Below are 21,995 nucleotides of genomic sequence, written 5' to 3' on the forward strand. Positions count from 1 at the left end.
GGATGAATGGAGTGGTGTCAAGCAGGACAGAATGACAGCTGGAATAGGTTGTCAATCTGTGACTGGCCGAGAAAGATGAGCCTGTCAGACGGCTGTCATATCATTGCGGTTATCAAGCACAGCAGCTGGCAGGTAGTCTGGGTGAGCCACATCAGCTATGAAATGAGGTTGAGCGAGGGGGAGGGGCGGAGGCACTCGGATCGGTGAGAGTTGATTACATATGTACAGGAATATAAGTTGGTTGTGATTTGATTTGTCGTTAACTTTATGGATTTTTTTGACGGCCCACCAGGTTTTGTCCCAGTATGCCTGATAGCCAACACTGCACTGGACATTTAGGAATGCAAAAGCTCTGTTTTTTTGATAACAAGCACCACTTTTAGAGCATGTATCCTGTCCAAAACAAGAACCAATTAAAAGTCCTTGATGGTAGACTTTTTAAATTCTTAGCACTGAATCACTAATGTATTACAAAAGTTATTCATTCCCTTGTCTAAAGTGTACAGATGTTCCCTCTTATTCATGAAAATGTCTCTTTGTTGTGTGCCTCTTCTGCTGACCTCTAAAATAGATAACAGTTCAGGGTGTCTCCATGGCAAAGGTGAAATTTCTGCTGAAAGGGAAATGGGAGGGAAACTGAGGTTGAAATTAATCATCTGCAACAAATTAATCAAGAAAGTTAAAAGCCCCTTCAAAATCCATTATAGATGTTTGATAACCAGCGTGAGAGGGTTTTAACCCCTGCAAGGATAGATCTATGCAGTTGTCTGTTCATGTTGTAGTTGGAATGATATCAAGATATAGAGAAAGAAATTCAGCCAGAACTTGCAGAGTCTATTTTTTTTTTTTCCAGATATGGTTTCTGGTAAACGGCAACATCATCGCCAATTATATGGAAAGAGACACTTTCTAGTCATATTTTGACAGTTTTTTTCATCTGGTAAGCTTATTTATTTATTTAAACGACCACACAGAAATCCCAGGGATCCTGTGGTTGCTTTTTATTTCCGCCAGTACTTTTAGGTCAGTGTCATTATTTAAGCACCTGTCGTCCACTGTCATCTCCATGCCCAGACCGAGTGGCAGAAGGCAGAATGTAATGTGAGTGCTCACCGAGAACATGTTTCCCTCATGGAAACTGTGGGCATTGTTGGCATGCAGCTAACCTGCTGCTATAAAAAGTCCAAGGAGTGCTTTGAGAATGGCATGACTCATTGTGGCTCCAGGCAACCCTCAACAGGCATCAGTGCACTTGCAGGCCATTAGATAAACCGTTTGTTTCGGCCTCAAGACATCTCCGATTTTTAAAAAGCAACCCTTTTCAAATTCTAGTAGAAGATTATAGGCTTATCACAGTTTGCTTTTTAACCCTATTTGACAGATAAATATAGCTCTTTATGAATTGTGATAGGCCAAAATAGAGAAAAGAGCCCGTTTGATTCAGAGCCAAAAGATGATTTGTGTGAAACTGTGTTTGTTTGACAGCATGCAAAAAAGAAATCTTAATATTCTATCTACCACAATTTAAGCTCTTAAAGTATTTTGGATGATGTGGTTCGTCTGACCTTGTCTGAGGCCAAAGGTGTTAAAAGGTGTTCCAACAAGTATGCCATCACAGAAAGGGGCAAGATGCAATAATTGTTCAAATGGGGATAATTTGGCACATAATTTCTGACAATCTATCCTCGAAGGCTTCCCTCGTGTTGCAATCATTTGAACAGAAATAACGGAGGAAGAGAATGTGTGAAGAATTAAAAAAAAAAAAGAGCTTGAGAAAGAAGTTCAAATTCTGCCCACTTTCTCTACACCTGGTCGATCATGTGAAGTGTACTGATTGTCTTGGTTGCCAGTAACACAGTTTCAAAAATTGTCGGTGGCAGCCCCCCAATTTCGACTCGCAGGGGGGGCGGGTGTTTGGCAATCTGAAGAGCATTCATTTGAACCCCTTTAACCACTCAGCTATGTCCAGCTTCTTGATCCCCTTTTGAGGGTGGCCTTTCAAGTGTACAGTCATGTCCAGAAGTCTGAGACCACATTGAAAATCTCTCTCTATCTCTTATTATTTTCACGTAAACCTGGAAATAATCTGAAAGTTTGAGGATTTCAGAAACACAAGAAGTTATGACATGTAAAATGAAGAAGAAGTATTTAAGATTCTGCACATTTCTAGGTCAGCAATCAAATTTAAGCAAATTTGTGGCATTGACCAACTTAACTCCTTTTGTTACTCTTTTTTCATTACTAAAGAATTGGTCTTTTCCTAAGATATCATTTAAAAAATTTTCAGAACAGGATTAGACTTGATTTATATTTTAAATACATCTAAATACTGTTTTTAGAGCAGCAAAAGTAATGTTTACAACACTAAAGTCACTATATAAACTCAATAATATCTCACTGAAAAGGTCAGTAAAATAAAGAACATTTCTGACATCAAAATACTGGGTGAAGTTTAGAAAGAATGAAGAACACATCAGTCAGTATCATTCATCTCGGGCATGTCACGACTTGAGGACAACATTACTTGCTGTACGTTTCATAATCACAGCTTAAATTATGACAAATGCAACAAGAAGAGGTCAGTATGTGATATTTTCTCATTTCATCTTGCAGCATTTCAGTCTGCAGAGAAACACCTCTGCCCACTCGCTTTGCTTTTTATGATGCCTCCTCCTAATCTAGCCAAGTCCTCAGAACAGACTTTGCTGAAATTAATTAATAAAATGTCCCCCCACCAGACACCTCTTCAATTTAATGTGTCCTTAAAACACGGAGCACCACAGGAATAGAAGAACTTTTCCTCTCGAATGCTAATCGTGGTCCTGAGGGTCACAATCCCTCTTGCCTTGCCGTGGTCTTTTCTACATTTCCCAACCACAGGATGGACTGGCCCACTCGACCGGTAGGCTTAGTCTTCGCATTCCACACTGTTCTCAGAATCTCTGTTTGATTGTTCACATTTTTGTCAAGCTGTTTCAGCTTGGTGGGGAAGAAGTAAGGCAACCATTCTTGGACATGATTGTTATTGAGTCACAGCAGCAGTTTGGCAGTCCAACTCAATATCTCTCTCCGTGTCAGCTGCCACACGGATGTCATGGCGATACTGACATATCCCTCGGATTTATCACAACATCTCTTGTTTTGTTATGGTGATGGTTCATGTCTTCAGAGATGAGCAAAGTGAAGCAAAGAGGTTGTTTAAGTTTATGCTAGTTATTATTGTTCCTTCCACATACTTATTACTTCGAATCTAACCACAAGGAGGGTTGTGCTTTCTAATTTTGCCTAAGGCTTGAAATGGGAGTGAGTTTAATAATCAGTTTCTTCACAGATGGAGTAGAAAGGTCTGCTCACTAATTGATCTCCTGTAGTTTGTATTTCTTTACAAGACCTCGGCCTGATATCTGCAGGCTGCTGGTTGCTAGCATTAGCTACATGGCAGGTAGGGACAAACAAATCTAATTAATCAAATTAATTTGAGATATCACCTAGCCCTCGAGGATGGAGAAACAGTAGTCTGAGCTTGGTTGCCCACCCTGGCTGGCAGGCCACCAGACTACTGCCAAACAAAAATTTGATTGAAGCACTTAAAGCTGCACTTCTTAGTACCTTGTTGAATTCTTGCTCTTTTTTTTTGTACACTCACTTATCCCATCTTCTCTGTCTCCTAAGGGATAGTTTCATGCAGAGCTTTTTGGTCACGTCTAGCTTGGGTGCAACATTTTAGTGGTTTCCTCCCGCTCTCCCGTTCTAACTTCACTATGCATCAGTGAAAACCAATAGCTGGTACTCTGTTGAAGGGCTCCCATAGCATGAAAAATGAGATGATGGATGCTTTTTTAAGGGTACTCTTTTAGAGTGCATATCTTATATAGTAACTTATGGCTCCTTGGAAATTCCTCAGTGTCTATTCAAAGATATAGCTGTAGTTAATTATCTAGATTGGTCTTGCGCACCGACTAAACTTCCCAGTCAAATGATGCCGCAGCTTAGAGTATAATGAATTCTTGACTCAATGTAAATGTTTTAGTTATAGCAACAGGTTTATTATTTATGCCACTGTTTTTCTTTTATCCTCTTGTTTCTGTTCTGTTTGTGACAAGCGCTGCCTTTCTGCTTTTCCCTCCCCGGTCCTTTGCATTTGACACCAAACTCAAAGACTCTGAAGTTAATGTAGGGCTGTGATGGTGACATCTTCTCTCCCTGAGTTTTTCATCTCAACCTGTGACCTTCAAAGCATGTTTCCTTTTAAGCAGATGCGCTCAAGTTAGTGAGATCAAGGAGGATATTTCCGACACTTAAGGAATGAATCCAGCTCTGAAGATGGCACCTCTCCATTTAAAAGTGCTCCCAAAGCTTCATCGGAATATATGAAGGAGATCATTAGGCACTTCATATCATTTCACTCAGGAGAGAGAAGTGACTGCAGACTTCGACATTTCCTTCCTTTCGATATAGCTCCAGCAATTTAGCAATTACCACACTCATTAGAATTTCATTTACCATGACCGCTTATCTTGACCTTCAAACATACTTTCTCAATCCTAGTAGCAAACTGACTCTTCTCACTGTCATTCTCAGTTACTTATTTGCCAGTTCCCTTTTTATGTCTCTGTTCTCTTCCCATGAGCATGTCTTTGTGCAAGCAGGTCTTGTTCTCAGTCTGTGATCTTACTCCCGTCTGGTCCTCCCAGCAGAGTTTCATTTCAAAGCAAGATGAACTTGTAGAAGCCTTGGAAAACTCTCACCTGCCGTTCTGGTCACTTAAAAACGGACGTAAGTCTGGAACCTTTGTCCGGTGACAACAATGATAGTGATTAAACCTGTGAATTATCACAAGCACCGTTGTGGTTTTAGTGTTTTTTTTCTCCTCTCTTTGATAGCACACTTACCCCCTGCAGTCAGTCAGTGTGCTAGTGGTTGTTAAGGAATATTATTTTTTGATAATGCTCTTACTGTTGCCATCTGGCACATCATATGAGGAGCATTCCCATGGTATTTGGCTGCCAAATTTCATCTATTTTCTTCTTATTGGAGGTTTTAGGCTATTAAGCTTTAAAACTGCAAATAGAGCTGGCATCTTGAAATATTTTGGGAAGTTGAATTTGTGTTGTGGAGAAATAATTTAAGGATGCTTTAAGAGTGATAATGTGTTTTTTAAAATGACAATTTCTTTGGATGTGATGATTTTGGCTGTGTTAGTCAATGCTTTAAAGTGTTTTTCATTTTTATATAGAGCTGAAATGATAGTCAATCAGTCAGTTAATAGCCTATATTAACTGAAAATTACTCATCAATTTCGATAATCAATTAATTGTCTCAAGTAGAAATGCCCCCCCCCCCACCAACCTGCTGCCACCGTAAGCTGTTGAGCTCACATTACGTTATTAATTTAACAAAACTCCCACAACCCCTGTGAAATGACTTGTTTCTGTTAACATTTGGAAAGTCTATAAGAGCCCCATGATTAAATTATTTTAACCCTGTTCAAGTTAGCAGAGGGCTAACTGGAAGTTAGCCGGCTTGGCAGGCAGAAGTCTCTGGTGTGGATTACCATAATTATCGGTAAAGCAAAAAATTAACAGAGCAAATGGAAGATCAGAAAACAAGGAGGCTTCATACTAAAATATGAAAAAATATATTTATCAAACCGAGGGAATTAGAAATAAAGGCCTCTCTCTAATATAAGCCTGCCTCCAATAAAGACCTGGTACCCTCTGCAGTTGAGGTAAATAAAGGCCTGGCCACAATTAGAAGAAACATGGTAATTTTGTTTACTTGGTTAATATGTAGACTGGTCTTCAGTGCTTGTTTGTTTATTTATTTATGTTTGCTTAGTTAATTTATGTGAAGTTAATTTATAAAGTGAATCTGCCTTTCTAGTCTTCTTTAGTGTTCTTGATACCCTCCCCCCTCCCATATCATCATCATCATCTTCTGTTGAGCTCTATGGCGGTTTGCATCCATAAGTGTAGCATGACCGTGATGATCTGCAGGACTTTTCCTTGACCCACCTATTCCGGTATTGCCAATGCCATGTGTGAAAAGGTGCAAAACGGAAAAGTTTCTGAATGCGAATAGTGAAAATCACTAGCGGTGCCTAAAAGGTTATCCCAGTAATTTACCAGGAACTATGTGTGAAAGAGGCTTGAAATTGGCCCACAGTTTGTCTCTTTTTAAAGGTGCTGGCTGTATGGCTTGTGACATTAGTCTTGCTGTCTGCATCAGCATCATTCACTTGCAGAGGGAAATCAGAGGGAAGATTCCCCCTTCTGCATTTCTGGGCAGCAGTTCAATCAGGAGGCTTGAGCTGAGGGAGTCATCTGTCTCTTTCTCCGTCTCCATCACCCTCTCTTTTCAAAGAACACACACACACACCTACATAGACACACACCCTCCCTTCATTTGCTGCAGCCAGAGCTGGCATAATGTCATTATGACACTCCAAGCGAAGGTTGGGCCCTATTTGATGGGGCCCGCTAGACAAAAGCTGTATTTGGCTGTGAATGAACCACAGTCCCATCTCTCAGGCTCCCTGTAATAGGGTGCTGGATCTGTTTCCCCCTCTGGCTGAGATATGCTACCCAGACAAGAGAATGAGAGGAAGCCTTTGCACTCATTCACCACTTCAAATCCATCGGGTGTGGGGGAGAGGGTGTGTGTGGAGTTTTCACCCAGGATGAGCTCATTCTTGCCTTTTATGTATTCTCTTTGCCCAGAGCCCCGTTTTCTACTAAGATGCTATCGCTGTGCATTTCACACCTACTTTATCTGTGAGTGCTTGTGCTTGCTTGATTTTTATCTTTGCTGAAGTTTCAAAGTCAGATTAGGACAACTGTGTGTTTTCAGTGTAGAAAGACTGATTACATTTCTGTTCATTTATTTGGAGTTTGCGGAGACCACGTTCATGCCGAGGCAGTGCCGACAACTTGCCTCGCATAGAATCAATGTGCTTAATTGCTAACCACCATGTACTTTGTTTATTTCAGTGATAACGAGGGATGTAGTGATTATAGATTTTGATGGTAAAATTATAGTCTGAGGAAAAACCATGGTTTCATGATGATTATACGTTGATTTATTTCACAATACTACGTATGGATAAAATCACATGACGTGTTAAGAAACACATTTCACTAAGGATTATGCAACAGAGGGATTAAGTGCAGCAGTACCAGAGGTAGTCTTAGGCTAAAAGTGAAGAAGAAAAATTAAAATAAATAATCCAAGATGAATTTAGATTGGACATTGCAGTAATGACTTAAGTTGATTTCTAATATTTAAAGTATAGTATATTTGATTATTAAAATAAGATTAAGATGAACTTTATTGATCCCCCAGGGGAAAATATTACAAATATATGTAATAAACTGAATTGTTTTATCATCAACTGTCATCATTCCTATTTTTTAAATTAATTGTTAATAATCTATTTTAATAATGAATCTAATTTTACATGTGACCTGAAAGTCCTGTCTATTATTGTTTTTTTTTGTTGCAATTGTTTCAGTAAAAATGAAAGAAAGAAATTGAGAACATCTCTTATGCAGCTGTTATCAATCACAGAAATGAAATGAACCGTTGTTTATAGAAAAATCACGTACCATAATGTCCCTTCTTTGAGAGCGAGAACAGAACAGAAAACACACAGTGTAGCTGAGCCTTTATGGTTACAAAACTGTGACGTTTTAAAGCGTGATTAATAGTGAAATCTGTTAATCTCCGCATCTCTAGTGATAACCCGAGGCAGTAGGGTGGCTGTAGCAGCTTGACAGAAACAGAAAGAGGACTGTAATTGAACACTGATGGGGGGAAAAGTTTGGAAAAATAAAGATGCATTCACGTAACAGCAAGTTTTTAAAGGGTTTTGTTGTAGTTCGTCACACATATAGAAGGATCTGCAAATGCCACACGGTTCCTCACATCCTATGACACCAGAATAGGTCACACAGCTGTTTTTAGCAGGCACTACACACCAAGAAGTGTGTAAGATTGTGTTAAATCAGACGACAGTGACTCAGTGTGGACCTTAAAAACTCTGCCGCATGGTCTCAGTCACTGAACAAAAATTATCCCAGTGCCGAGACGCATTTAGGATGCTTTTGCCTCGAATGAGCTACAGTATTCTCCATTTAGCCACAAGCCATCCTTCATCCTCTGCACGAAGGCCTCAAGTGTGGAAGCTTCACCATGTCTGGGGTGACATTTAATTGGAAGAATAACAAAAGGCTCATTGTCTTTCCTCTACTGGAAATTACTACAGCAATTTTGCTCCCCACCAAACAAATCAATGTCCCCTTCCTCCAGTACAATTATGCATGCAGAGTCACAGTTATGATGGAGTAGCTTTTTCTGTGTTTTACAAAGTCGGGAAGCCCCCTGTGGTGGTATCTGTATTTAGCATGGTTGCTCATTAGATTGCGTGGATCATTAAGGGCTGCTACATCAAACAAGCTCTTTTTGGGGTTACATGCACTCATGTTGTCTATGTTGCTCTCCAGCTTCTATGAAGAAGACCTGATCTTACAATGGCTCTTTGAGGCAAACTTTTAATATCTGTTTTCTTTTTTTCTGTGATGAAATTAAGTATATGGAGAACAAAACCTTTTACTGAAAGTAATGACGCGATTTGTTTTTTAATGTTTAGCTGTTTATCAAACCATCCAAGTAACTCAGCAAAAAGCTTTTAATTGATGGAATTCTTAAACTGAGTCACTCACCTAATTACTCCAGAACTTTGGTGTCATCCTTTGTAAGTGTGAATAATGCATTCTGTCACACTAGTTCAATCAGGTCAAATGAAATTTAAATGAAAGTTAATGCGGTTTCTAAATTAAACTAAGAGTTCTGTATGCATAGAGCGTCTCAGCACCTCTTCTGTTTGTCCAAACAAAATTTAGCACTGCATACACACAGTATCAGTGCCATCAAAGAAAACAGAGCACACATTCAGTATGTGATTTAACAGAGCTTTGCATTTGCAGGTAAGTTTTGAAGCTCTTTGAAGTGCTACAGCTGGCTGACTAACTAGCTAAATATCCTGGGTAATGATGTCCATTTTTCCCTTTGAGAGTTTCTTTGCTAGTTCATTCAGTAAACCACGGTATGTGTTCGTGCTTGTAGGGAAGAAAGAGACACTGTGACTTGAAAGCTAATTTTTGTTTTGTGCACACAGTCTATGGCTCCTACAGAATAGATAAACACTCACCGGCCACTTCATTAGGTACACCTGTGCAATCATGCAATACAACACAACAGCTCTGCCATAAATTCTACATTGATGAAGCTTATACGTTTTCAGTTTTTGTCAACATAATTATGTTTATTATTGAGGTCGTAGTGGGTGGCGGTGGTGTACTGGGGTGCATTATATTGAATGGTGTTCCTAATATTTTGTCCACCCCATTAACATACATGAGGGGGGGGGGGCAAAATATTAGGAACACATTGTGTGACTATGACAGCTTAATTTTGTGCATAAACAAACCATGAGAGAGTCCTCAAGCACTTGTTGCTATCACAGCTCATCAGTAACATGTGTCCAAGTCCCTGAGGGTGTTCGTTATATACTGATGTGTCTTTCCCAAGAGATCACATTAAGAATCACAACACTGTCAAATTAATTCTAAATTAACCAGCTACCTGCTGCTGTTTAACATTAGCTCTTCACTTTCATGCAATTTAAAAAAAAAAAAAAAAAAAAAAAAAAAAAAAAAAAAAAACCTGGCTCATAAGCCAAGCTAGTTAGGTGGCTAGCTGCAATATGTAGCACAGACTTTATGTGTCTATGGAGGCCATAAGATTTGAGAATTTATACCTGCTCAAAGACTCCCATGTGGAAGAATGAAACATTGCTTTGTCACCACTATAGAAAAAGAGAGAAAAAAAGAATAAGAGCGAGAAAGAGAAGCAATCCCCTCTGTTCTCTTCCATTATCTCATAGCCATAGAATATGAAACAGCAGAAGCAGCCATGTGTTAGGAAATAATGATGAAGAGATCACAGTGGTACAGAAGACCGTGTATAATTACTCAGCCCTGGCAGTAAATTTTGACCCCACAGGATTTCGGTACCACAGTGGCAAACCCATTCATGCAGATATGGCAGCTTTGGGGCAGCAATAACTTGTGTTATGATGTAGGCTTGCTGTCATAATGATTGTCGAGTTTTGCAGGGAGAGGTTGTGCAAAGTGCTCAGTATCTTCTTGACTGGAGTGTTATTGAGCGCCTGGCACTGATGTTTAAGCCAATGAGGCATAAATGTCTTACCGGCTTTCTCTACTGTCTCTTAGTGACTCTACAGCTCACAGCAAAGCCATTATGCTCAACGGCAGAGCAATGACAACTTTTTGTCTAGGGGAATCAGTTCTATGTAGATAGCGTAATTGTCCACAGCTGTGTTTTTTAACATCCAGTTTTATGGTCTCATTTCCGGCTATTGTGGTGTCTTCCCCCCCCCCCCCCAGTTCTCCACTTTCTACTGCAGCAGGTGGATGTTTGGATGAAGAGAAGATGATTTTTAAGCTGTAGATGGCCGTGGGCAGCTGCCCTCGGTTCACCCTCAATGCAGGATTTTTAGCCTAGAGCCTCGCAGCGGGGGATTTGCTACATGCTTGTGTGTAGCTTCCTACTTATGTGTTGCTTTCCTTCACATCCATAAGAAGGGCAAAAACACAAGTACACCATCAGCACTTGTACATATGTTAATTGCCTTCCTCATTACACCTTGTCAGTGGTTAGACTAGAAACTTTAGAGTAAAGCTGTGCTGTTCTTTTTTTTTCCAAATCATGATGAAACATTCAGACGTGATTTCTTTTGAGAATGCCTTCAATAGAGATCCCAGTCTGTGATGATTAGGCCTGTAATTATTGCTGCTGTTTGTCCTCGGTGTTTGTGTTTGTGATATCCAATTGATTAGCCGCCCGTTATGACAGCAAAGCTCTTTGTGTGCCAGTAATTACTCCCTATCTCTGGGATTCACTGCTGCCTGCTGTTTCTGCCCGGCTCTTCCAGTGCCCTCCCTTATTTTTGGTCGATGGTAACAGTGGGTTTTGATAAAAGAGAATCCGCTGCCCCTGTGGACTCCTTGGCTAAATGTGGAATTGGCATGCCTTTCATCCATTTCCTTTGATTCGCACGGCGTAGTTTGAAATTCTGTGACTTTGTGCTTTTCAGTGTAACTTCTTATCCCCCTCCTTACCTTGTAAATGGACTCAAAGTACAAATCTTTAGTTTCCTTTGAATCATTCTTGTTTCAAGGACGTATGACATGATTCTTAATCTATTATTGTGTATAGTTTGGCTCATTGGGTCTGTAGCTTTTAAGAGCAAGTAAAGTTCACCTTCTGTTAACACTTACATAAGGCGCCCTTAAACAAATTCACCGTCTGGGAATTTTCATGCTATAATGCGTAACTATTCATCAAACAGCCGACAAAAATGTTTAAAACATTTACTGTTAACCTTCCTCCGTTAATCCTTTATGAAACAACGCGTTCATTGACAAAAATCAACTTTGATTTTTCGTCTTGTATTGCCTTTGTCGTCTTTGTTTGGTGTGTTTAATTTTGTCAAACCATGTGCTTGAGCATAGCCTGAATGTCTCACTGGCCTGCCAAAATATTATTGTATCCATTTTTCATAATCAGCTTAAACCAAATAAAGTGAAGTGAAAATGATCAGGTCCCTTAATGTTGAAAGGTCTCAAGTGACGCTGTAAGTATTTATCAATAAAAATTGAACGTCTCCTACCTTGTACATTAGTGTCCACTCATTGGTACTCAGCTCAAGATGAAACAGCTTTTAATATTGACAGTAGCAGGGTGTTTCTCCACTGTTTGTGTGGAACAATCTTAAATTATTTTCACAGGTTTAACGCTAAGCTGCTTCTATTTGGTTCCTCAGAGGCAGGCGTCAGTTATTGGCTTAGTAAAGTGAATTGCTGTGGAATGAAGATATATTGTACTATGTTTCAAAGGCTTTCACCATCAGTCCTTTTTGGACAGGATGATTATGGGTTAAATGGTGTTTTACAATACTAACCCCATCGTATATCTTCTTTTAATGTGTTTAGTTCAATGCATCTTTATTTATCCCTAGATTATATAGAATTTATATAGATTTTGTACCCACACAGTGTGTCTACATTGTAGATAGTGGCGCTCATCTTTGTGCTGGCACTTAATCTCCAGTGTTGAGAACCATGCTTCTAATTCTCCATCTGGTGTCCATGTAGTGTGCAGTAGCTGTCACAGAAACATCTGTTGCAATTGAAGTCCATTCATCAGTTGTCAGCCCAACATATTCATCAGACAGGATTTGTACAAGATCATGGATTTACCACTGAAATTTCAGTCCCTATGAAATGTCTCTGCAAATTAAATACACCAGTTTATCAGCCATGGTTACCGACTGACATCTTTTATGTTGAAGTTGGGCAGAAATATTGTAATGTGGCTTATTTACATGCTAATGGTTCAGTCTTAGTGTCTGCAAGCTGTTATGTCTTTTTTAAAAGTCGGCCTTTTAGTTATGGAGTGATATTTCAGTCTATGCAAACTGTACAAGAACAGCATGCTTACGGTGATTCTTTCCTTTTTAAAGAGGGGAATACAATTTACATTTAGTAAATGAACAGGAGAATTCTCTGCTCTAGGCGTGTTTTTATAGTTTTTTTTTCTTGACCATCTGTTGGTGGAATGCATCCATAAAGGCTTTGATTATTTGCCCAGTACTTTGTCCTGATTTCATGTCCTTTCTGAGTTCAGTCACGGTCATTCTTGGGAGATAGGAAGCTAAGCTCTGTGGGGAATTCATTGTTATACAGCCCACACTTAGATAAGCTTACTCTTTTAAAAGACGAGCTGTTTGTTTGAACTCGGACAGATTCAGCTCCATTTCTACAATCATGCAATAGAATATTAAGTCTGATAGGTGATATTTGAAGACTTCTCAAGGTAATGCTAGGTTAGCTAGATTGTAATATATATTTTCACATTATGTGGTCATTAATGGTATCTGGCTATTATAACTCTGGCTCATGTTATACTCATACACCGATATTACCCAAGAATGCTTTCTGCACGGTAATTGCTGTGGTGTCAAGCCAATACTTGATGTGGTTCAGATTTCTCATCTTTCCTCTATAATTGCTAATCGATGCTAACCTAGCTCCAGTTGGTTAACTGTATGCCACGTGGCCACTTCTCTGTAGTGTTATCGAACGCAGAAAGCGCAGTTGCCTAATGGTTTTGTCATTGATGGATTCTCTGCGCATCAGCCTACAGTTTTGCAAGTGGTGATAAACTTGACCCAGCCTATTGTGGCTGAACTCCGGAGTCAGTTTGTTTCCTTTGTCAGTGCAACCCGTTTTTACACTCAACACAGATATCCTAAACTGTTTTCACATAAGAAATGTGGACAATGTCCTAAGAATAAGGTCTGGACATTGTCCGGAGTTGCCCTTTCACACATGTACCACAGAGCAGAAGATTGTCCGTGTCATAGACATGTTCTCACCTACTTGAAATACTCCGTTTGCTTTCGGCAAGGGTGGCGCCTGTGTAGAGGGTGCAGGAGGCAGGACATGATGCAAAAAGTATGCTGTGGTTGTAATTCGGTGTTTTTAAGCTTCTCACCAGAGATAAAACTGCTTTTATTTCACAAGAAATCACAGGAGGTCCTCTCTCCCATTAGCACTAACTTCACAGTGGAGCTTTCAGGCCCAGTCACAACTATGCACTTAGCTGTCCTACTGCATTTATCCAGCATCAGCCGCATGTCATCAATGTCATCAACATGCCCACTTGCTCTCTGTGAATTCTCCAGAAAATTACCTGTTGTATTCACACATGGGTTCAATCGGACATTACATGGACTTTGCACTAGGGAGCTGGCAGGGTAAAGTCAGTTTAATGTATAGGTCAGCTGAGTCAGACATTTGCGTTCATGCATACAGCTCCTCCGGGTAATGTCCAGAATGTGTGAAAGGGGCTTTACAAATAGGCCTAATAGATCTGATTTTTTTTTCCATCATAACTATCCATTCATTTTATTTTTGTTGAGACAGAAAGGGGTTGGAAGGGAGGGGTTGACACAATTTTGTCGTGTGTTGTATTATGTTAAAAGACAGTTCTAATATTTTGACCACCCCCATTTACATTACAAATATCTTACAAATATAGAAAACACCAGTCTCAAAACTGTTTTACTTCCATTGTACATTAAATACCTTTACAGAAGGGCTATTCTAAGTATTTTCCCAACGATGTGTTGGATCAGCTACACTTTCCAATCTGTAATTACAACATCTCCTGCTCATTACTAACATGACATTACATTTGATCTTTCCCATATGATACTGCTGTTACTGACATTACTCATACATTTGTTGTTTGTTCTGTCTGAAACAGTTTAATTACAGTAGAGACAGTGCAGTGCGTTACCTACATAGAACATAGGATTGTCTGGTTGGCTTATTGGCCTAGGTATTGCCAAGCTGTTTTCACACAGGTGTGAATAAGGGACTGTGTATCTGTGAAAAGATAATTAGGATGTCAATAGCAGTGACTCTGTTCTCTATAAATCTGATATCAGGAAAAGAGAAGAGCTCATTGGCAATTGCCTTTAAATAGCTCAGACTCTGAGTATTTTACACAAAAGCAGCACTTTCCAAGACTGAACAAATCGCAATCCTCAAGCCTTCTCCTGCATTTGCTGAGTAAGAGACATAGCACCTACACATTCACAAAATAGCACCTAGGCACAGACAAGTCTTTATCAGTTTATGCTCCATTTCAGAAATGAATAACTCTGCTCCCAACAGCCTCTTTTTTTATGCCCAAATTGTTTTATGTGTGTATTTATCTTCACTGTCAAAATGTGGAGGTATTGGAGCAAATAAACAATGCTGGTTTATAGCCATTCTCTCTCTAATGGCTAGTCCCAGTTAGAGCAGGAGCACAGTAATGTGTATTGAAGTTATTCCCCAAGGCAAGTCAATATTTATGCCATTATGTCTCTTTACCTCAAGATGCAATGTCATTTTTCACTTTTCATTCATTAGTTTCAACAGGCAGTAATCTCTTTGCATATTGTCAGGAAGACCTTATACCCCACCAAGGAAAAAACAAAAAAACAAAAACAGGAACCATCTGGTTGTGTTACTACTTTTAGCTGGTTTATTCTGAGAAGTTTCAATTTGAGGGGCCAATTTTCTTTTCTTTTTAATTTGTTATCAAGCCATTGCTAATCACTGATCTAAATAGAAATTAAATCAATACACTGTTGTGATTGAGTTCTCAACATGTCTCATCTAATACTTTTTTTGTCTCCTGTTACTTTGGGAATCCTCATTGCTGTGTGCACTGTAGTCCTTGCCTCTACAAACACCATTTCTTTGTCTTGTGACGGTATAGATAGTCTTATTCCAGCGATATGACAGATTAATTTGTTATGGATGTAATTAGAAACTTTTGTATTTCAAGCATGAGGGTTGGGATTGTAATGTTTTTTTTTGGGGTGGAGTTTTCAATAGCATGGCTTTTCCTGGACCTATTAAAAAAAGATCAAAAGATGAGCTCTGCACTCAGGATTCAATTGAAGGAATGCTCTCCGCAGTGTCAGCAAGTGCTCCAACATTGAAATTAGGATATTTATACTTTTGCCAGTTTAGGCAAATAATGACCTGGCAGAATAATTAGTTGCTTATTTTGTATTTATCTTCTAATGACACTGCACATGTAATTCTTGCCGCTTCTCTTTGTATAAACAATCCTATATTAACTGAGACAGAGCCTCATGGAACCTACTGCACATGCTGGCAGACTAGTAATTATAGCTAATATTTAATTTCAGATTCATTAAGTCACGTCTTGTAACATGTGTGCGATATTGCCATCACACAACCACAGATTGCAATTACCTTACTGGGCCATTGAACAAGCAAGTACACACACACACACACACACTTCGAATAAAGTGATATTGCACCCAGATGATACGCCAGGATGCCTCATCTTGTCAGGTGATGGCAAGCATGCTGGACACTCAGCACTATTAAAGCTTTGGCTGCTGTCCAATGAGCCTGTTAGTGTGACCCTTTCCACCAGCATGGAGGTATTAGTCTTGGGGCAGGAGGGAAAAGTGTGGAAACTATCTTGCCATTCTCAGGTAATCCAACCAGAAAATCCCATTGAGAGACTGTTAAAAGGCAAATTTGCAAGCTGCAGATAGTTGTAATCCTGTTCTTTAAGTGGTCATGAAACAGCTAGGGGCTTGTCTGGAAGCCTAATCAGTGTACCAGCATTACAGTTGGGGTTGTAAGTAGGTCCAGTGGCTCATAAGACTGTCCTTCAACTGGATGATGCTGGCTATTGTGATATTAAATAACATACTTTTCACTTGTGGTTGTCTGTTATGGTCCAGGTCACAAACATCCCACATCTTAATCTACTAAAGACCTCCTCTGTCATACCAAGAGACTGCTGTGTTAAAAAAACAAAAACAACCCAATAACTTGATGTCTTGGCAATATTCAAACCTGCCCATCTGATGTGTGTCTAGTTGATGTTCTTACTTGCCCTCTGGGTCCCTAAGTGGTCTCTCATTTGCAGGTCATCCATTCAGAACAGAGGTGTCTAATAAGTCAAGGTTGATGATTACACCCGTGGAACCAAAAGTCTATTCAGACATTCACCATATCACGAACCAGTGGGGGGAAAAAGCAATGAAGCATCTGATTATGTAGTTGATACTGAATGAGGCATTACTGGCTTGTAAACAGCAATGGAGCCCTCTTAGTCATGCTGATATGATGGCCCTGTCTCAACAGGAAACTGGTAATCAGTGAAACGGACCTTGATTAAAATGAATTATGATGCCTGCAGGGGGGCCCCAAGTGATCTAAAGTGCGCAGTATGTCGCTCCTAATTTTCATTGTTGTTTTGAGATATTATCTGGTGAGTTAATATAGGGGCCCATTTTCCCCTTGAGCTTCCTCACTATCAGTCCAGGAGTGTGTTTTTATGGCGTTTAGAGGTGGTGTTGCCAGGTTTGAACCTCGCTTTCTGGTTGTTGGGGGTGCTGCAGTGGTATTCCTAGTCATTATGTGCTCTGTTGCCTGAGACCATATTGGCAGCTATGCATTAAATTGCTAATGTGTCTGGCAGAGCTACATCATCCGTCCCATCAAAGTGACAAGGGCAGGGATAAAGCACTCTGCTCGGCTGTCCACGAGATCATTGGAAAATGGGTTTTGTGGATATGGCTTGGCAGCTCGCAAAGTTTTCTTTTAGAATGCTTTCTTTGAATTCGCTTTGTTTCTGCCTCGCCGATTTGACAGCCAAAGAACAATGAGGCAGAAGTGGCTAGCCAGTTCCGCCTGCATTGGAAATCCCTCTGTGGTAGAACTCTCTCACACCTGGCTGCCTCTGCAGCTTTGCACTTTGTTACTTTGTGTTTTTTTTTGTACACCTCTATATGTAAGGAAATACACTCACAGAATGAAAGAACAAAAGTATTGTCTGAACCACCATTTGATTTTTGAGGAGCAGTTTGTTTGGACACAGCAAATTATGTGCAGTAAATAAAGCTTTGCATGATGGAACAACTAAGTTTTGATGGACAAAGCAAAATCTTTGATGGCTGACAGTACATTTTAAGGTGAATTTTTACTTGCCAAAGAACTGGGATACAACTATAGTTTAAGTGTGTACTTTTCTGTGTGACTCTTGAATTCCAGCTGGAATGAGTTTGGCCAAATGAGTTTGGCAAAGTCTGTACTGTGTCCTGACTCAGGCCCTCTGGGTTGTTGAGTTATATGATGGGAATGCCTAAAGGAACAACAAGGATAAACACACCAGATCCTCAATAGTTTTTCAAGATCACTTTAAGAAACACAACGCCTGTTATGGTTTTGTATGTTTGGCCTTTCCATCTAGGCACACATAAGATTGCATTTGTAATTTCTGATCACTTTACTACCTGCTGTTATGAAAAAATTACTTTCCTTCTCTGAACTATCTATAGAGAACTTACATTTGTAGTTTTCAGTGCAGCCTGATGTTAAAAATAAACATTGAACTTGAGTGATGTATATCTGCATATAAAACAGAAATTCAAAATGTATCATATAAACACAGTTGCAAACAAATATCAATCACTGAAATTGTTTCCTATCCTAAGAAATAGTCTTAAAACTGACTGGGTAAAAATGTTGGAAATGTTTACAGTATAATCAGTTGTGCAAAAGCTGATCTTTAAAATGAAACATGGTGCTCAAGATGAACACAAGAAGCGTGTTCTCAGTGTTGGGTTTGAAATTACTAATACCTGGCCAGACCAACATGGGCTCTCTGGAAACAAGAGCCAAGATGGGAGGCCCTGCATGAGGGAGGAGTGCTCCAGCTTCAAGTGTGATGTGGAGGAGGTAGAAAATCAGGCACTTTGTGATGATTAATGAGCTGCGCCTCATGCCAGCAATTTTAAAACACACTGTCCTGATCATGAGTGTAAGTGGCGCACACTCCAGCAGCTTTGTGTTCTTATGCTGCCTCTTCCCCCTGTCTTACTTGCATTTACAAATACACACACACATGCACACACACACACAAACCATGATAAACTGAATAAATGCCTGCTGTGGCAAAGATGGAAATAAGGAAATGTTGTTTATTTGATTTAGGGTTGGTTGACGGGCCTGTATTTCTCTTACTTTTTTGAGGTCATACCTTTTTTCTGCTTGTGTGTTCTGTGAAGGCGTTTCTTTGTAGTCTTTTTATTCTTTCTACAATGAACATAGCATTAATTACCACAATGTTACTGGGATTTATTTGCTCCCAGTTGCCTCCATCAAGGTCCTGTTTGTTTGTCTGTAAGAATAGTTGAATATCTCAAGGACTAGTGAAACGTTTTCAGTGAAGTTTGGAGGAATAGTAGGTCATAGGCTATGGAATAATTGTCTCTGAATTTAAGGTTTTTTAATTTTTTCGGAATTTCTAAACATTTTCTACATTTTCTCATGTTGCATGTGCATCAATTTAAAAAAAATATGTCATATGTATCCCATGAGTGTCCATGTTTGTTTATGAAGAAGATTCAGATTGAGATTAATAAAAATTTCTTAATAATTTGTATTATTAAAATAGCAAACTTAAATGCAATGTGTGTTAAGCAGCGTATACTTATAATTACATAGTCTTAATGAGCAGAAGAAAGAAACGTGAGATATGTACTGAGCAGGACATTTTACAGTTAAAAATAAACTTGTCAGTGATTTCTAGATGGCAAACCATTTAATGGCAACAGCATTTTTTCAATTACCGCAAACATATCTGTGACATTTCTCTTCTGCAATTTCTTATTACTTTTCAGCCGACACATACAACAATACGATATATCTGCGATAAGCTAATATCACCCATCTGACTTTATCGATCAGGCTCTAGTTATCACTAAGCATGGTTAGAAAACTACATGGGTAGGCATGTATGTGATCTGAGGATGTACAGAAACACAGATACACAGCATCAGTGTGATATTGTCGGCTTAGATCTCAGCCTTTTATCACAGCCAAGCATGCATGTTTGGTCTCGGGGAAAGAAATTGGAGTGAAGATACAGTACATACAAAAATGAAGGTTGTTCAAACTAAATCACACTTGAACATACCTTTGCATTATTTTGTAGCATTTTAGGCTCTTCACTGTAATCTTACTTTGTGTTGGTTGGCTCTATTGGGCTGATTAGTCGCACCGGTATACATCTCTATTAGAGTGAGCCAGAGCAGGTAATTGTCCTCCAGTGAAGTGCTCTGCCTCGCTATAAGTTCTCTATGCATCAAGTGTCTTACGTGAGGTATATGAGCCTTTATCTGAGCATACCATAGAGCAGCCCACATTAATGAGCTGCGCATCAAAGAAGGTGCCTCAGAAGATATACTGAACACTTGCTCCGTTCTCTTTGGCAGCAGTCTTCTCAACAGTGTCAGCTCTTTCGTTCTGCTGCTTGACACTGTTCCAGCCCCCTCAGCTTACCACAGCTACAGTGTGAATCAAGGCCTGTTTGCAGTGATATTTCTTATATTTATTCTTTTGGCTTTTTTTTTTTTTTCTGTTCTAACTCCATACCCATTTTATGTCTTTGTCACATCAGCACATGCCACTGGCTGCAGTTGGAATTATCTGTACAATAAGCAGGCTTTGTTCTGAAAAATGCCACAGTATGTGTGAGAGCCCTTCATCTCTCCATTTTTTAACCGAGGGCTGACCTGAGAGTCGTTGGCATCAGCACAAAGGCTCACATAGTGAATGGAGGCTTTATCTTCCCAATTCTAACAAGGCAAAATCTCTGCAGCTTTAGCCGTTCTGCCCGCCTTCAGAAAATCTGGAAATGAAATAACCCATTATTTCTCAGAGTTAAGTGTTTTCGGTCTGTCAACAGCTTAAGAACTTTGGCAAAATATGGTTAATAAACGGAAATAGATTTTTCCTCTCTGTGTGTGGTCGTTGTTGTGCCTCGAACCTTAACCCTCTAACTCTTCTCTTTTTCTTCTGTCCCTTTAGGTTTAACTACAGATCAACACACCATCTCACCACAAATGGCTTCTATGAGTTTCTCAACTGGTTTGATGAAAGAGCCTGGTACCCCTTGGGCAGGATTGTTGGTGGCACAGTAAGTTTCTCCACAAAAACATGCCGCCAAGTTTCATGTCACACGTTTGTTTAATTGTTCATCAGTTCCAGGGCGCTTTTTTTTGTAGGAATACAGATTTAGTTACAGACAACACCATTCTTGTGAAGTAAAAGGAAAATTAAATGATTAAATTGCAGAGTTTCCAGTTTTGTCATCTCAGGATTGCATCACTATATTTTGCTGATTATGTAATACTGTTAGCTTAATCAGACTGTGACCGCCAATGTGGATTAGCTTGCTTCGCATCAGACTTATAAAACAGTTTGGAAAAGAGTCAGTAACTCTGAGTCTGAGGTCTGAGCCCTCTTCAGCTTGGGAGCAAGTTAATGGCCCAGGTGAAGTAGGACATGGAAGGTTGGATCTTGTTCATGAGAGAGGGGAAGATGGAGCCTGAGATTGCCAGTGATGTGAGTTTTGTACCTGACTATGGATGGAGCTGAGCCTGAAGGTGAAACTCTGGATTTAATAGTTGATGTCTCACCTGTGTTGATGAGCTCTGGTTAGCGAGTAAAATAAGATCATTGATTCATCTTGATTTAATGAGTTTTCCAGATAGGGTGTCTGGGCTCACCCCTAGAGATTAGATGAGAAGCTCAGACACTCAGAAGTATCTTGTTGCGTAAACCACAGCTCTTGTGTGTTGAAAAGGGCCAGTCGAGGCGGTTTAGGCATCCGATCAGGAATGCCTCCTACGCATCTCCATATGGAGATAGCCTAGGCTCGTCCAGCTGGGAAGAGACCCCAAGCAGACCCAGAACATGCTGGAGGGGTTACTACGCATCCCACAGAGCCTGGGAATGCTTCAGAATCCCCGAGGAAGAGCTAGTTGGGGAAAAGAATGTCTGGGCTACCTTGTTTAGCGTGCCATTGTTACCCTGACCTGGTTAAGTGGCAAAAAAAGGAGGCATGAATGGAAGAAATTTCTGGGGATTTTGCAAATCCTGCAGTCTCAATCCTTTTTATATTAGATGCTAATCAGAGTGACCTGAGCACCAGACTGCTTGCAGTAAGCCCTTCATTCAGTACAGTTAAGCATCACATTACTGTATGCCTACAATTATGCTTAAAGGGGACATATTATGCACATTTCCAGGTCTATATTTTTAATCTAGTGCTCTAGAATATTTTTGCATGGTTTACAGTTAAAAAAAAAAACTATTTTATCTGATACATACCCTTTATGCAGCCCATCAGTTTAGCCGACTCCAGCTCGATGGCAAGGTAGAAAAAACATTGCAAACGAAGTGGTCAGGGCAGGTTGAATGCCTGGGCTTTTTGACTTACAGGGAGCTTTTCTACATACA

The 21,995-nt window shown here is 39.8% G+C and overlaps 1 protein-coding gene across 1 annotated transcript in view; it reads left to right on the plus strand.

Annotated features, from left to right (window-relative positions):
• The window catches only part of LOC122969634 (dolichyl-diphosphooligosaccharide--protein glycosyltransferase subunit STT3B), an 84,114-nt gene that overhangs the window by 14,358 nt on the left and 47,761 nt on the right, over nt 1-21,995 (plus strand). Inside the window, exon 2 of the mRNA XM_044335510.1 lies at nt 20,562-20,670. Coding sequence (XP_044191445.1) covers nt 20,562-20,670 — 109 coding nt within the window. The remainder of the gene's footprint in view (nt 1-20,561; nt 20,671-21,995) is intronic.

The sequence above is a fragment of the Thunnus albacares genome, chromosome 19 (genome assembly GCF_914725855.1).
Source record: "Thunnus albacares chromosome 19, fThuAlb1.1, whole genome shotgun sequence".
Classification (NCBI taxonomy): domain Eukaryota; kingdom Metazoa; phylum Chordata; class Actinopteri; order Scombriformes; family Scombridae; genus Thunnus; species Thunnus albacares.